The sequence below is a fragment of the Phacochoerus africanus genome, chromosome 6 (assembly GCF_016906955.1).
Source record: "Phacochoerus africanus isolate WHEZ1 chromosome 6, ROS_Pafr_v1, whole genome shotgun sequence".
In the NCBI taxonomy this organism is placed as follows: Eukaryota; Metazoa; Chordata; class Mammalia; order Artiodactyla; family Suidae; genus Phacochoerus; species Phacochoerus africanus.
This window is the reverse complement of record NC_062549.1, coordinates 112450306-112466424: the sequence shown is the minus strand read 5'-3', so window position 1 is coordinate 112466424 and position 16119 is coordinate 112450306. Positions and strand designations below refer to the sequence as shown.

At 43.4% G+C, this 16119-nt stretch overlaps 1 protein-coding gene across 4 annotated transcripts in view; it reads right to left on the bottom strand.

Annotated features, from left to right (window-relative positions):
• VAV3 (vav guanine nucleotide exchange factor 3) overlaps positions 1-16119 on the bottom strand; it is a 373579-nt gene that overhangs the window by 127013 nt on the left and 230447 nt on the right. For all 4 annotated transcript variants that reach the window (XM_047785154.1, XM_047785155.1, XM_047785156.1 and 1 more), the window contains 3 exons: positions 12360-12461; positions 12010-12110; positions 186-211 (listed from right to left, as the gene is read on the bottom strand). In XM_047785154.1, the coding sequence (XP_047641110.1) occupies positions 186-211; positions 12010-12110; positions 12360-12461 (229 nt within the window). The remainder of the gene's footprint in view (positions 1-185; positions 212-12009; positions 12111-12359; positions 12462-16119) is intronic.

Below are 16119 nucleotides of genomic sequence, written 5' to 3'. Positions count from 1 at the left end.
TGCCAATTTCTGCTATCCAGCCTAGTGACCCAGCCACACATATCTATACATTCTTTCTCTCATCCATCCTGTTCTATGTTCCGACCTATTTACACGTTCAACATTCTAGAAGGTGGACCCTGCTTAAGTCAGCAAACAATCTGAAATGCAAAAGTTACATAAAGAATTTTAAATGTTAATCTTACCTCAGGTGGTTTGAGCGTCCCTTGTTCTGAAACAAACGTAAAAATTGGCATTGTCAGTGCAGTTACTTTGTTTGGTTAGCAACCTTAGCTTGCTCTCTGCAGCCCTGGTAAAACACTACTGCTTTGTTTTCCTTGTGATACCTGTAATATATTTCCAGGGTCCCTCAGGCTGGGCTAGTAATTATTTTGCAACCCGGTTCTCTTGCCTTATTGGTTTGTCAGGAAAGTGACTCATAGTGCTAAATGACTTCTAGGTTATGCTTAACTTTTTCAATTGTTTATTAAGCAATGTCAATCCAACCGCATAAAGCTCCTTAAAACAGGGACTTGCACTAAATTTATGTGCATAAGAGCAAGCTAAGTGGGAACCTTTCTTTCAACACACTCAGTTTTAAGAATCTAAACACTGTAAACGTATTGCATGGACTACACCGAATGCAAATCTGACACATACGGTTTGCATATGAATTTTTCTTCAGTAAGGGGCTATAGCCTTTCATTTTCATGGAGGGGCGGATACAGTTTGATATAAAGATGGAAATTAAAAACTGACCGGATTTGATCGCCATGTTAATTTTCCTTTCCTCGAAGTTTACCCGTCTATAAATAGAAACAACAATCTGCTGGCATTTTCAGTTCCTGAAAATGACTAACAGGTACGAAGGGCCCTGAGATCTTCACGCAAGGAACACGGCTCTGTCTGAGAGAAAAGGCATGCACTGCACGTGGCAAAGCTAGTGGGTGACATTTTCGCTTCCTTTCCCCACATCCGCAAGCACCTACACATGTTACAACTTCTCCAGACTGTGAAGGAGAACCCTTCATCATTTTGAGCCTAAGCCTATACTTTTTCCAACAAAATGGTCCTCTGAAAAAGGATCTGGGACGAGAAGATGACACGTGATGGAAACATCAGGAGAGAAAAGGCAGGTCTAAAAGGGGCTCTCTCAGCCTAAAGCAATCTCGTCTAGCGGTTCCAAGAAGCCCCACAACCAGAGTTTAAGAGGAAAGATACCAGAACACCTGACTAGCTGTCACAGATGGCTTTACACAGGAAGACTGCCTGGGGCTTGGAACAGGAGGTTTGGGGGGGGTTTCTGTTGTTTTGCTTTTCAAAGGACTCCTCCTGATTAATGGAACGGAAGATGCATGGGCAAAAAGTCACCTTTCTGGAGAAAGGCAAAGTCTTCATTCCTTTGTCAGTTTCAAACCTTATCCCCTTAGCTTCTGAACGTTTGTTGCCAGGTCTGAAGTTGGCCTTCGCAGAGGACAGAAAGCTATTTCTCTTTGCCTCTCTGCCAGAAATATGCAAAGTTTTATAGGAAAGACTGAGAACTGGCTTGGGGAAAGGGTCTGTGAAAGGACCATTTGGCTGGATACTGTGTCCAGACTTCGAACCTGGGGTAAGTGAACTTGGGTGCCTAATAGACCAGCTGTGATACCTGTTTCACTGGTTTGACCTTATATGCCAGAAGAGCCCTAAACTACTTTCTTCGGAGTTAGAGAAAGACCCTGAACTGGAATCATAAACTGCATGAAGCACCAAACATGAGCGGAGTGTAAGTTTTCCATCCAAGGAAACTGAGGAAAACTTTTATGTATGTGTATATATGTGTGCCTGCACCCACAGCATGTGGAAGTTTCCTGGCCAGGGATCAAACCCAAGCCACATTAGCAACCCGAGCTGCTACGGTGACAATGCCAGATCCCTAACCTGCTGCACCACAAGGGAACTCCAGCTTTAATATTTCTAGGTGACCTCTAAAATGGGAAAACTTCAGACTTTTCAAGGTAAAAATTAACTTGCATTTCAGAAGTATCAAATTTTTCTTCCTGACTCTTTGCATAGAAGTGTTTTCTATGTCATATGTTATACTATGCTTTAGCTGTATTTTATTTTGGCATGAAACCTATGACAGCCCACGTGGCAGTGGCTGGCACACCACGACCCAGGAGTGCTCTGGCTTTGCTCAGGAAGAGGGGACGATGGTATCGAAGGTGATGATCTAGCTGTGCAGGTGTGTACACCTCGTTTCCCAGAAAGCACATCTGGGAACAGCAGCCCCTCATTTACAGGCTCTTCCCATCTTGCTGCGCAGGGCAAGCCAGCCAGCTCCTGGCACGAGTGAGAAGTGACCACAGAACGTAAGAGGCTGTAAGGTTCAGGTGAGGCATGAATGGCAAAGTGAGGAAACAAACTAGACCCCACTGGCCACCTTACCCTACAATCCTGCCTTCATTTCTCCCCTCTTTGCATCTTACCAAGCAACTCAGCGTTCCTCAAGTTTTTCTTTTTTTTTTTTTGTCTTTTTGCCATTTCTTGGGCTGCTCCTGCGGCACATGGAGGTTCCCAGGCTAGGAGTCAAATTGGAGCTGCAGCCACCGGCCTACACCACAGCCACAGCAACGTGGGATCCAAGCCGCGTCTGCAACCTACACCACAGCTCACGGCAACACCGGAGCCTCAAGCCACTGAGCAAGGCCAGGCAGCGAACCTGCAACCTCATGGTTCCTAGTCGGATTCGTCAACCACTGAGCCACGACGGGAACTCCTCCTCAAGGTTCTCATTGGATGCACCTGCTCTTCACAAAGCCTCTTCGCTGTAAGCCAGATAGGAAAGTGGAAAGGGGGCTTTGTGCTGGATGCAAGGCCAGCTCTGAGGATGTGAGTCCTTGACTGGGGCTTGCCCTTTCTTTGCACCCCCCCCCCCCGCCCCCGCCTCCTCTCTCCCTCACCATCCAGGAAAGAGGCCCATTTCTTCCATGGACTCAGCCTAGGGCAGTTCACACTGTGATCTTGCTCGTGCTGGGCAGAGCACATAAATAGTGGCTCTTGCAAGTCCAGAACTTTTATTTAGTCATATTTCATGGCAGGGTTCTATAAATATTCCGAGGAAAGGGCAAAAGCCAAGGCGCTAGAAATAACTCTGAGAATCTGTTCTGAGTTCAGAAATTCTTACCCAGGCTCCTCTGTTTATACTTTGTACTTGCTCCAGTGGCCCTACCATCAAGCAGATCGGCCCCTTTACAAAAACAATCTAAATTCTGACAACCATATTGGTGTAATAGCAGAACTTACACCAAAGTAACCATGATGAGAGACAGGGAAACTCAACTGCAACACGGCCTCCTACACTTTCCAAACAAAAGTCTGCTCTGGCTGGAAAAAGAGAGTAACGACCTCTTCTGATGAAGCGTTTTATGCAAGAGTTGCTCTGATTGTGACGTCTCCAACACCACCCTTCATTTCCTCTTGATATGTGCCCAGAACTATGTTGGCGGGCAATCGGACCTCCAAAAGAACCTGTGTCTGTTACAGCTCTGCATGGGAACTAGGCCTAATAAGGGCTGACAGCCATCCAATAGACTTGGGCTGAATTCTGACCAAATAGAAAGGTTGCTGGTTGAGATCTGCTGAAAAGGTCTCTCTCTCTTTTTCTCCTGGGAACTTCCTTAGGAGAGTAATTCAGCTCCTCAAGTTGCCCAAAGTTTTTAATCCTCAGCTGGTCTTTACCCTGCAGCTGATTTCTCAGGCTCCAATGGATCAAACTATACAATGTTCTTACCCTTCGGGAACCTTTCTAGATGGTGACGCAGAGGCCTCAAAGGTTTTATACCTTTCGCATTCTTTCATCATGTCCCAACTGGTTTACTGTAATTCAGAGAGGTCCTGTTACCGAGGTGCTTGGCGCTTTAGTAGAACCATCTTCAATGCCAGCACAGGGCTCAGTGTACATATTTGTGTAAGAGAAATGATTTTCACTGAGACTTTAGCCTCATATAATTCATTTGTTTAAACATAAAATTCAGTCCTATTATATTTGTTTTCCAGTACAGGTGGCTTCTCAATGCATACATTATTACACAATCTGCTTTGCCTCTTGTCTAAAGTTCTTCTTTTGGAGACTAAACAAATCGATGTCCACTTAGGTCATTTGTCTCCAAAGGGGCCACAGAAAAGAAATTACCAGTAGTGTTCTCATCATGGCTAACATGCTCTTTTTTGTGAGACATTCAATCTAAAAGACGGGTGGAATGATCAACTTTTGGAGGAAGTTGCACAAATGCTACTACATTCACCACTCAGATCCACAGCAATATTCTGGGGTCGGGGGAAGACTATAACTAATACTTGAGAGAGGCTTTGACTTCAAGTTTTGTTTTGTTTTATTTTTTCCTTTATGGCTGCAAGCATGGCACACGGAAGTTCCTAGGCCAGGGACAGAATCCAAGCCACAGTGGCCGCGGGACCCTGTCTTTAACCCACTGTGCCAGGATCGAATCTGTGCCTCTGCAGAGACCTGAGCCACTGTAGTGGCCACAGCAGGGACTCCTGATTTCAAGTCTTTTCAGGTGCTCTAATAGGAATCCAACCATACAATAGTTTTTAGTTCATTTTAATAATTATGAACATATTAAACTGACCCAAATAATTCAACAGAAGGAATAATAACTACCCTTGAGTATAAAATTGCCTTGATTAATTAAAAAAAAAAAAACTCCTAATTTATATAAGAGGTTTTAAATAATTTTAAATAGAGCCAAAGTCATTTTCTGGTTAAGCAATCAAGGATCAAGCTTCAGTTTATACAAAAGTAACATGATAAAATGTCTAGTGGTAGAAGGACGAAATAAAGTTAGACTCAAAGTTTATCTCTTATGATAAGATATCACAATAATATTTGTAAAAGAGCTATTTCAGATGTCAGTTTGGGGTGCAGGTTCTAGGTAGCAATCCCACGGTTTAAACCACTAGGATACCAAGGCCACTTCCTTCCATGTAGCAGTGGCTACAGCAGCAGCAGAGCAGCAGTTGGCCTAGATAAAAGAGCGATTAAACAGATAAGCAAACGGGGATCTGCTTCAGTTAAATACTAGAGCGGCTGAAGCTTGCAATCCTACTGAAGGAAAAAATGCATTAAACCAAAGCCGTCTGCTCCAGCAGTATTTGCCTTCCAATGTTACTTTCTTTGTTTAAAACAAGAGGATGCAAAGCAAGCTATATTGATCAATGGCAAGGTAAGAAGGGGCTTAGCTATATATTATCGTAGGGGAAAAACACAAATGCCCCCCCCCCCCCCCCCCGCAAAAGTTGCAATCTAGGCCTAGATCTTCATGTACTGGGAGAAAGAAATGCCTCTCTAGAATTACATCAGCTTTGCAGTGACTTGTTGAGAAAGTCCCACATAATAGAGTTCATACCTATTCATTATTAAGGTTGGAAAATTTTGGCAGCACACTTCTGAGTCCGTGTATCTGTGTTGATCACCAAGGTTGCCATGGTGACTGTGAAGGAGTCAACTCGGGTTCAGCAAAAAAAGAGAGTGGAACTGCCTGCTCTTTATCCATGCAAATCCTCAAATGTTAAGACACAAACTAATCACCCAACCTTCAAATTTATTTCCAAGTTGCATAGTTTGTCATATAAATATTTTTAAAAAAAACTTTAAAGGATCTTTTTTTAATACTTGAAATGTACTTGAGTTAATAATCTGTCATAGTCAAATATTAATAGGAGTGAATTACTTCATGGAGAAATGCACTGCATTTTTGCCAAGTAATTATTATTTTGAGGGTGAATGAAGACTAGATAAATTTAAGGGCTATAGAGCATGTAATACAAAAGGCTTTTGAACCCAAGGAAGACAACGTCCAAAGAACACTTAACTTTAACAAAAAGAAGTGCTTAAGAGTGATTTCCAAAGTTTAATGGTTAGTAGTTAGCCACATCCGACACTATCAAGAATTGTATTTGAGCTAAAATATTCCTATTTGGAAAAAAGGAATAATGACCTGATATGAAGCACCTCGACCTTGGACTTGGTACCAAGGGATTGATACAAAAGATGCAAACACTTTCCCTGTGGTGAGGAAGCATCTATGCTCCTAAAGGAAATTAAAAGTGCTACCCACACAGTCCACATGTTCCACTGCTCGTCCAGCTCCCCGTGTAATTAAGTTGAGGCCAGGTGATCAGTTTTAACCAATGGACTTTTGAGGTTAAAAAATGAAATTACTCACTTCCAGTCCATGGGTCTTAAGAGCAGCAACCTCAGAAGCCAAGTGTTGAATAGACAGAGTCACATGATGAAACCAGCTTGAATCCTGAGGCCATTACTTAGCAGGGAGGGACCCAGAGCAAACAGTGGATGTGCAAATAAACTTTTAGGTGTTAAAGCTACTGGGATTTGGGGGTTTTTAGTTACAACACAGTCTAACCTTGGCAAATACCTATACTCAAACTGAGAATTTAATGCACACTACTATTGGGTGGTCAGGGTGAATTTAAATGATTGGTATGGAGAAGTAAAAGAAGGGTGGATCTTGGAATTGTAGCTCCCTACATACTTCAGGGAGCATATTTCAGGGAGAGGAAACCCTAAGAGCCAGCAAAGATTCTAAATGGGATTGACTGGAACAGGCAGTAGGTTCTCCAGAAATAGAGGTATTTTTGTCATTAGGTGTTCCATGAGCTGGTTCGTTTTCTTGCTACTTATTAACCTAACCCAAGTGTCCCTTGTCAAAGGCCCTATGATTGATGCTCCGGGCATGAATCTTAACTTGAATACATGCTAGAAAGGAATGCAAAAGGTCTACACAGTTTTCCATCTTTCATTCTTAAAGTACCAGCCAGGGATTCAGATCGGGTTTGTATTCCACTTATCCCAAAACCATTCGAACTATAATCTCTACAAGGGTAGAATCAGAACCTGTTCAATCTCCCACAGCCTCCTGCTTCCGCTTCTAAAACTATGGTGATTTCCAGGGTCCAGAAATCCTGGTGCCCTACAGTTCTAGTCATTAATCTGTCCATCTATTTGTTGGTCTCTCCACTCATCTGTCCATCATGGCTTCCCAGAGGTCAGAACATCAATTAAGCATGGATCTTATCCATGAGAGGCTCACTATCTATCTGAAGTTTGTACAGTGTTCTGAGGAATGAAAGGTATAGTGAGCAGATGAGTGACACATCAGACTTGCATTTTAACAAAGATCATGTTGCAAATTGTATATTGGAAGTCAAATTAACAGCAGGGAGGAGACTTTTGTAGCTGTCCAAAAAGAGAGAATGAGATTTTTTTCAATCTATAGCAATGCCCTATTAGTGGATTCTAGAGAGACTTCAGAAGAGAACTAAGAAGAATAGGTAAGTGAATGAAGATGAAGGAGAGGGAGTAAGTCAAGGCTAACATCTGGGTTTGGGTAGATGTATAGATGGTGGATCTTGAAGACAAGGACTAGGAGGAAGGTTGGTTTTAGATATGTGAAATGTGAGAACACCTGGGGAAGGGTATGTGAGAAGAAGATGGAAATTCTGAATCCAAAGTTTAGGAGAAATGTCTTTAGTGGAAACGGAGCCTTAGCTGCCGGAGGTGCATAGCTAATGACGGAACAATTAATCAGAGACCCAGTGGATGACATGCGGGGGTGGGGTGGGATGTGAAGGAGAGTGAGAAGGGTGAACGGTGCCAAGTCATAGAAAATGGTCGAGTAGGGTAAGGCCTGCAATGTGATGTCCAGTAGAAGGTGGAGTGGATGATTCTTTAGCCCTCATCGGTCCCCTGGCTCACTTGTCATTCTGCACTAGTACCTCTTCTCCAACTGACCATCCCTTATCTAGAAATACGGCCAAGGCTGAATGAAAATACTCCACTTTTTGGCCTTGGCTTCCACCCCAACTATCCGACATTTACAATAACTGAGCCGTTCCTACCAGCCAAGGCTTTCTGGACCATAGGTGGACTCCTGACTCACACTGAGCCAAGCGGAATCTCTTTTTATCTCTTGAGAATATACTTAGACTGTGTTAACCAGTGGCCCCAAAAGCTCTATGAAGTTGGGGTCAATCATCTCAAATCACTTATGATTTAATTTTGGGGGGAAACCTGGATTCTGTCAGAATTTAAGTTTGCCTTGAATCAGTACTATTCACTTGCTTTGAGTTTGGCTGTTGGCATGGTATCTCCCAAAGTCAAGTTCTCTGCTCCATACAAAAGCCCCCTTCAAGTAAACTGTATCACCAGCCTCTGGTATATCTTGTCCTGCCTCCTGCCCTCCTCCCTTATACCTGCTTTTTCTCCAATCATACCATTCATGGAAAATTATCTTGCTGGATTATTATAAGCAATTACTCCCAGAGATCAAAACAAAGGATGCTGCAAAACTTAAACCAATATTGGGGCTGGGATTGTTTAGAGGCTGGGAAACAGCCCACAAAGTCTAGTGTGGCTATGTCCTCAAAATACTACCTATCTCACCACACTCATAACAGACCTGCCAAGCTCAAAGGCACCCTCGACCCCATGATTACAACCTGCACCAGAGCAGGAAGGCAGGAGGTTGGAAGAGAGGATGTTACGACTTCCAACTTTCAGAGGGTATCTGTTTGGGAGTGAGGAAGAGAAGGCTGCTGATAGAGCTAACACATTCCTCTTCGTTCTCAGGACGGACCCCTTTATTTCTAAGGACCAGCCAGCAGAACCTAATCTGAAGGCAGGAAAGGGAAACCTCCTTCCTGCCACGAGTTAACTGGCTAAGAGCATTCACTGCCATCCGTCTCTTAAAATTTTTGAGCAGGAAAGCACGGAAAGAGGAGAGAGGGTGGGAATAAGGACACAGACGTGCAAAACGAAAGGAGAATGGAGGGCAACCTAAGGATGCAAAAGAGAGGAAGAATCAAGAGAGCAAGGGAATTACGTTCAAAACTCCAAGAAGCAAATTTAGCTAGAGGTTTAAAAAAACTTTTTCCCGCTTTATAATGAATAAGCAAGTTTAGAGAACAACGCAACCTTTTAATGAATGAGTATCAGTAAGCATTCTCTATGATCTGCAAGGCACTGTTATTCTTCGTTATTTTCATGTTTTTTTTAATGACGCAGTTTCCTCCTCTTAAAATAAGAGGCCCTAGAGCTGAAGGGCTCTAAATTTCTTCCGGCTCTGAGACACTCTATGGGGAAAGAGCAGGTATGGTCCCCAGAGATACCCGAGTTTCTTGCAGCACTTCAGAACATTTAAACCTAAAGACACTGGTAGTTACTAACTTAATTGAATTTAAAGGGTTTTTTGCTTATTTAAAAAAAAAAAAAACAGAATAGAAAATTTCTCCCATTCACAGAGAAATCCAAGCACTTGATTATGGTACTCCAGTTAGGCTTGATGCATCTGGCTTGTATCAGCACAGGACGGGTTGCCAGCCCAGCGGTTAAGCAATGTAGACACACTGCTTATTTCTCTGTGCCTCAGTTTCTCATCTGGAAGAATAGCAATAGTGCCAAGTTGACAAAAATGTTATAGGAATAAATGAGCTAAATGAGTGGCAAAGGACTCGGAGCAGTACCTGACACTAGAGAAGTATTTATTTAAAAAAATAAAGAAATAAAACAGAAAAACTTTTAAAGGCTATGTGCTATCATTATCCCTATTGCATATGAGGAGAAACTAAGACTTAAAAAGGTTCGTAAGTAGGGACCAGAGTTGCCCAGCAAGTCAACTATGGAACCGCATCCCAAGCAAACCGAGAGTCCAGAGGTGACAGGCTTTAATGGCCTGTCACGCTGTCTCCCGGCACAGAGCAGCTCATGCTTTGGAAAAGGACAAGGACACCATGACCTAGAACAGGGACTGGGAACACATCACCCTTGTATCTGGCTACACCAGGATTTCGCAACCGTCTCCTACTGACCTGTTTTTAATCCAAAGTTAAAAATGTGAAGTCTTTTAATGTCATTCTTGCCTATCCCTTCAAAGTCTGGTGCTCACTAATTTCTCTCTATGCACGTGCTCTGCATCATAAACATGAACGAGATGCAGATTCAACACATTTCTTTCAAGAAAACCGGCTTCTCGTCCTAACACCCTGGATTAAAATCCTGAGTTTTTCTTGGGTCCGGGCACTTGGCTATGCCTCGTCATTATTTCATGTGATCCTCACACTAATCCTCTCATTTTCTTTTTACAGGTGAATAAAGGAAATGTTTAAGAACCCTCTCCAAGCTCCTGCAGCTTTGCTAACAGCAGAGCTAGATTTTTCCGTCATCTCTGCTTGACTCCCGAACGCTCTCCCACACTGTTCTCGTTTGCAAGCCAGTTCCCTGCCCACTGGGGGATCCCTTCATACCCTCACAGACCCAAACTCCCAAGACAGGGCTAAGGGGTGTATAAAAATCCGTTTGCCTGCTGTGAGCAAATAACCCGTTAATGGTCCCCAGAGATTACAGGACAGAACACATAGAGATGGAACCACAGGAAATGTAAGTGATAAATGGTATCTGGTAGGCAATTAAATAATAATAATAAATCCGTATATTTATTTTATATTGTAAAGCTTGTAGGCGTTCCCGTGGTGGCTCAGTGAGTTAAGAACCTGACTAGTACCCATGAGGATGGGGGTTCGACCCCTGGCCCCCCTCAGTGGGTTAAGGTTCTGGCGTTGCCATGAGCGATGGTGTAGGTCCCACATGTGGTTCGGATCTGGCGTTGCTGTTGCTGTGGGTGTGGCACAGGCTGGCAGTGGAGACTCTGATTCGAACCCTAGCTTGGGAACTTCTATAGGCTGCAGGTGTGGCTCTGAAAAAAAAAAAAAAAATTGCTGCCTTCAACCTCTGTAAACTGCTTAAGACCTTCAGAAACATTAGTAGGTGCTAATCTTGTCTCCTCTACCTCACAGAGCTTGATAAGGTATAAAAGCACTGTGACTCCCTTCAGAAACTGGCCAGGGCTCTTCTGAGGACTGAATGCATCCCTGCAGGAAGGGCAGGCACAGAGCAGATGCTCAGCTAAGGCTGGGCTCTTCCTCCTTGCACTGCCCATGCCTGGCATCAAGAATGGCTCATGGGGCCCCGAAGATATGTCACCCAAAGGAGCCGAGTGAGAGGAAGGCGCTGTGATCTAGTGCTCTAATAGGACTCACACCTTTGGTATGACTGCCGATTTTCAGAACCGGGCTCTGAAACGAGCTATTATTCTCTGTTTCTCTCCTCTTCACATTACCCAAAATAATTCAATGTCCACCTTCTCCCTTTGGGAAAATCAAAGGTTGACACGGCTGCCTTTTGAACTCAAGCTGCTAAAGATCCCTTTCTTCTGTTCAAAAAGTTTTACTGATTTTGAAAGGTCTTATTGATAAAACACAGAGAAACTCGGGGGAAAAGGACAAAGAGAAAGAAGAAGAAAGCAAAAGAATAAAGAGGCCAGAAAAGAAAGAGAAGGAAGAGAGCCCGCGAGGAGCAGAGAGGCGAAAGGCTTCGGAATGCATAACTGCCAACAGGCAGAACCTGGCTCAGGTCACCGCCATGGGGCATTATTTTTAAAAACCAAGGGGAAAACACACAAAATCCAAAAGATATGTCCCCTTTGTTAAATGCTGGAAAACGACAATGTATTCAATTCATTAATTCAGGAAATTTGTCTGTGCAATGTTTACTCCTGGCAGCAGGAGCATGTCCAAGATGAGTATTTAAGAGGAAAAGGGAGAAATTCCAGAACCCAAGACAGAAGTGAAGAACTTTTCTTTTTCCCATTTTGTTTCTGTGACTCCATGTGTGTGTTTTGGCTGTCCTTGGACTGTGCTGGTGAGACTGAGGGGTGGGGGTAAGTGAAACAGGTGACACGGGACCTTCCACGCCCCTCGTGAAGCCCTCGGCCTCCTAGGTAGGTATAAAAGTCACAAGAATGTCAAACAATTTTCTAATTGTGCTTACACACGATCGTTTCAGAAGCTGGCAGGTTATAAGAAACACCTCGTAAGAGTGAATGAGGCCTTCATGATGTTTAGCAGGTTTTAGTTCTCGTTAAAAGCAGAACCACACCAATAAGCATGACTTACCAGCGGAATTAACGCGGCCGCAGCTCTCTGCTCTGCCCAGACACTCTTTGTGGGCCCTTGCGCCACACTTAGCACATTGATAGCCTTGGAAGAAGGTCCCCCTGCGAGGTAAAGTGAGAGTGGGACAGGTCACAAGGAGCTCAGTCTACAGGAAAGCAGCAGGGCCAGAAGGGAAAGCCAGGAGCAAGGGCTACCCAGAGCCCCCTTCACCTGGGCGAGGGGGCCTTCCCGGGTTCTGAAGGGATGGCCCAGGCTTAGGGTCAAGGGACACTCTGTTGGGTCCAAACTGGGAAGGCAGCATCATCACTTGAGAACGTGTTGGCTGGGATCTCAGGGCCACACACCCTTACCTCAGGAGCATCTGGCAGACTTTGCAGGAGGTAACCCGGCTGAAGGTGTGCATCTTGAACTCGTGAAAATTGGAGTCTGCGTAGTCGGGCCTTATGTTGGATCTACGCAAAGGGAGAAAATAACATCCTGAAGGGAGTCTCACAACAAAGCGGCACCTAAATTCATCATGACGTTGGGAAGGGAGCAGATCCAGGCAAACAGGCTATTAAATATGCAGTGGTTACTATGCCAAAGTATGCTCTACATTAAAATAGGCATCAGTGGAGTTCCTGTTGTGGCTCAGTGGGTTAAGAAGCAGACGAATATCCATGAAGATGCCTCACTCAGTGGGTTAAGGATCCACTGTTGCCATGAGCTGTGGTGTAGGTTGCAGCTGCAGCTCTGATTTGACCCCTAGCCTGGGAACTATAACTTCCATATGCAGCAGGTGCAGCTCTTAAAAAAAAAAAAAAAAAAAAAAGCACCAAAATCTGCTTGTGTGAGAGCTAGCAATAGGTAAAGGTTTAAGCAACTTAATCCTCCTCAGAGCTGAGTGTTCCCAGGGAACTTGACGGAATGGCCACAAAGGTCAACCTGCCAGGGGAAAAAAAAAAATCACAAAACCTGCCGGAATTCACACAGTGCAATAGTTTCTTTTCTCTAACCACATCACTGAAATAGAAACTAGCCCACAGTGGTGGGAGGGAGGGGAAGAGTGTGAGCCCCCGTCTAAATAGGTGTGTGGATTACGTAAGAATCTATAAAAAGGAATACAATTCCATAAAAAGTTTTGAAACAAAGCATCCGTCTGATCATTAAACACTTCCTGCTTAACAAACAATCCACTTTCCTTGCAATCCCAATGAAAACCAAATAGCATTATTTTATCACTTATATTTTATTTGTATTGTACATTCTTGCAAAAAACTCTTAGGCAGACTGCAAACTGACATCCACTGTGCATTTCCTCTGTGCCGACACTGTGATAAAAACACGATGTGTTCATCACACCTCACTTACCCTTCACACCAATCTTAACTGCTAGGCAGTGACAATATCACTAGTTTACGAACATGGAAACAGGCTCCGTCTAAAATAAAGGCAATGAGGAGTTCCCTGATGACTCAGTGGCCGTCATTATCAAGATCCAGCATTATCACTGCTGCGGCTCGGCTCGGGTCCGATCCCTGGCCTGGGAACTTCTGTATGCCACAAGGAAATGGCAGAGCCGGGAACTCCAAACCAGGTCTGTGTTCTTAGCCACCAAAGCTATAGAGCAAGGAGGAATCCAACAAGATTCACCTTAATATAATTAGATTTTTGCATCTAATAGGTATGTTGGAAAGGTAATGTTTAGCCATTTCCAGAGGACCTTTTAAAATATTAATCTTACTTTGTCCTTGTCATAGAACAAAGCAGAAAAATTAGGAAAGGACAAGAATGAATACAAAGCAGAGGTACACCTAGAAAGCTAAGACGATGCTCTCTGAGATGTTACAAGCAATTTGAGTGATTGCAGGAAAAGTTCGAGATACTGATGAGCTAGGATTTCCCCTTTTATAGCACACAGCGACTCTCAACCACACAGAGCCTTGGCGTAATGAAGCATAACGCAGGCGGGCGACCAGGCATCAATCTCTGAGGTACCAGGAGAAGCCTTATGAAAAAACATTCACAAAGGCAATTGGAGTAGCAGGCAGTGATGCAGAAGTGTCAGCGAGGTCAGCCTTCCAATCCATCTGCTGAATATGAGCGTGCTAAAAATGAAATCAAATATTAGTGCCATCTGGGATTTCTCTGCTCCGTGCTTCTGGTGACCTCACTTTTTGGGAAAATCATTCCACTGCATGCTAAAAAGCACGGCCATGTCCATAGGGGCATTTTTTTTGTGTTGCTGATTAAAAATTAGAGAGTTCTCCTTCGGGAAAGGAGAAGTTGAGAAAAGATAATGATCTAGAAACAAAACTCTCTGCACACTGTTTAGAAAAAGTTGATTCTTGAGTCCATACAGCCAGGCATTGATAAGAGCACTGAAACTCCTTTCCTCAGCCAGGAAGGGCCACTGTTCCTTCTCTCTGAGCATCAAGGTGATACAGTCAGAGACGAAGTGTCACATAGCAGCACCAGTCCCCGGAACTTGAAGAATGCATCAGCCTGGAGTTTTAGAATAAAAGTAGGTCTCCTTCAGGCGGAAACGCAAGTAAATAGATTCCGAAAAGGCAAGGATTTAATTAATTGTAGAAGTCTGCCTGGAACATAGGTGGAATACTTTTCTCTTAGGGTCAACCCAAGGAGGGTGTGTGTGTGTGTGTGTGTGTGTGTGGTGTGCCATTTGTATTTAACACTTTCACCAACTAACTAGGAATAAGCTGACTTTTCAGAAGACGAAAGCTAAGAGGAAGATGACACTAAGAGGGTAAAAAGGAAAATCCTACATAAAGAAAAAAATCTCAGAAATAACTGTGAACAGTAATTGTCTCAAGTTAAATGAGACTTGAAGTAGTAGGGTGGAATGATCAAAAGGAGCTTCTGGAAGTTTGGGTTTCTTTTTTTAACTAAAGCTAAATATTATTTTAAAATCTTAAAATCAAACTCTAAACAATAAAAGTTGACTCTCCGGCCCTGGGACTGCTACTGAGGCACTATAGGATATAAAAGCATAGCTGAGGGCACGAGTCTGAACTTAGACCACCTCGGCTTATATTCTAACTTGCACATCACTAGCGGGGTGACCCTGGGCAAGTTCGTAAGCAGAAAGCAGGAATACTAAAATAACATCAAACCTGTGAAGTAAGGTAATTTATGTGAAGCGCTTAGGACGTGGCACGGCCCAGAGTTGGTGTTCAGTAAGTCTTGGCTCTAACTTAGAAATTGCTGATTCCAATTTCACATAATACTAATGTGATCAGGACAATACTTTATGACTCACGAGTCCCTTGTTTGTCTTGGGACTGGAACACTAGAGGATTCCCATTCTCCTGGGAGTTTCATTGCTGGAAGGATGTTATATACTCAGGGTCCTTGGGACCAGGAATCCATATAATAATGTGACTTCATAGAATATATCCAATATAATGACTTAACCGCAATAAGAAATGGGGTTACTCAGGAGAGGATATGCATGGAAATATCCCAGGTAATTACAGTCATTTCACAGACCAACTAAAGAGAAAAGAGACATCAGCACACATGAGGAGATAAAAAAAACCAAAGACAGTAAGTTGGCTGGATGGGAAGAGTTGGAAAGGCAGACTAAAGCAGAGGAGAATACAGAAACATCAGGTTTAAAGACTTGGTAAAGCCGGCACAAAAATGATCCAAGATAGCATCTATGGTATACCTCTAATGTACCAGGCACATTAATTGACTCTTTATATGTACATATTTTTTCATATTTACTTCTCACAATAAACCTAAAAAGTATAGTCATTCAGTCACTTCATATTTACCGAGCACCTACCATATACATAGGCCCTGAAGCAGAAAAAAGAAGAGATGAAAGAGATGAGGTGAGAGAGGCTGGCAGAGCCAGAAAAAAGGGGAGATCGTATACAGAGATTGACACCACATTTAGCTGGCAAAAAACCGACCAGCCAACAAACAAAAAACCGTCTGGGCTACTATGTAGAGAATTCCTTGCAGTGAAGCAAGAGTAGATATAGCAAGACAATCATAGGGCTGGGTTGCGTGCAGATGAGACCTGAGGATCCGATTGAGGTGAGCTCACTTACTCGGTCACATAGTTATACATAACACATTGTTTTAGAAGCCTGCTGTGAT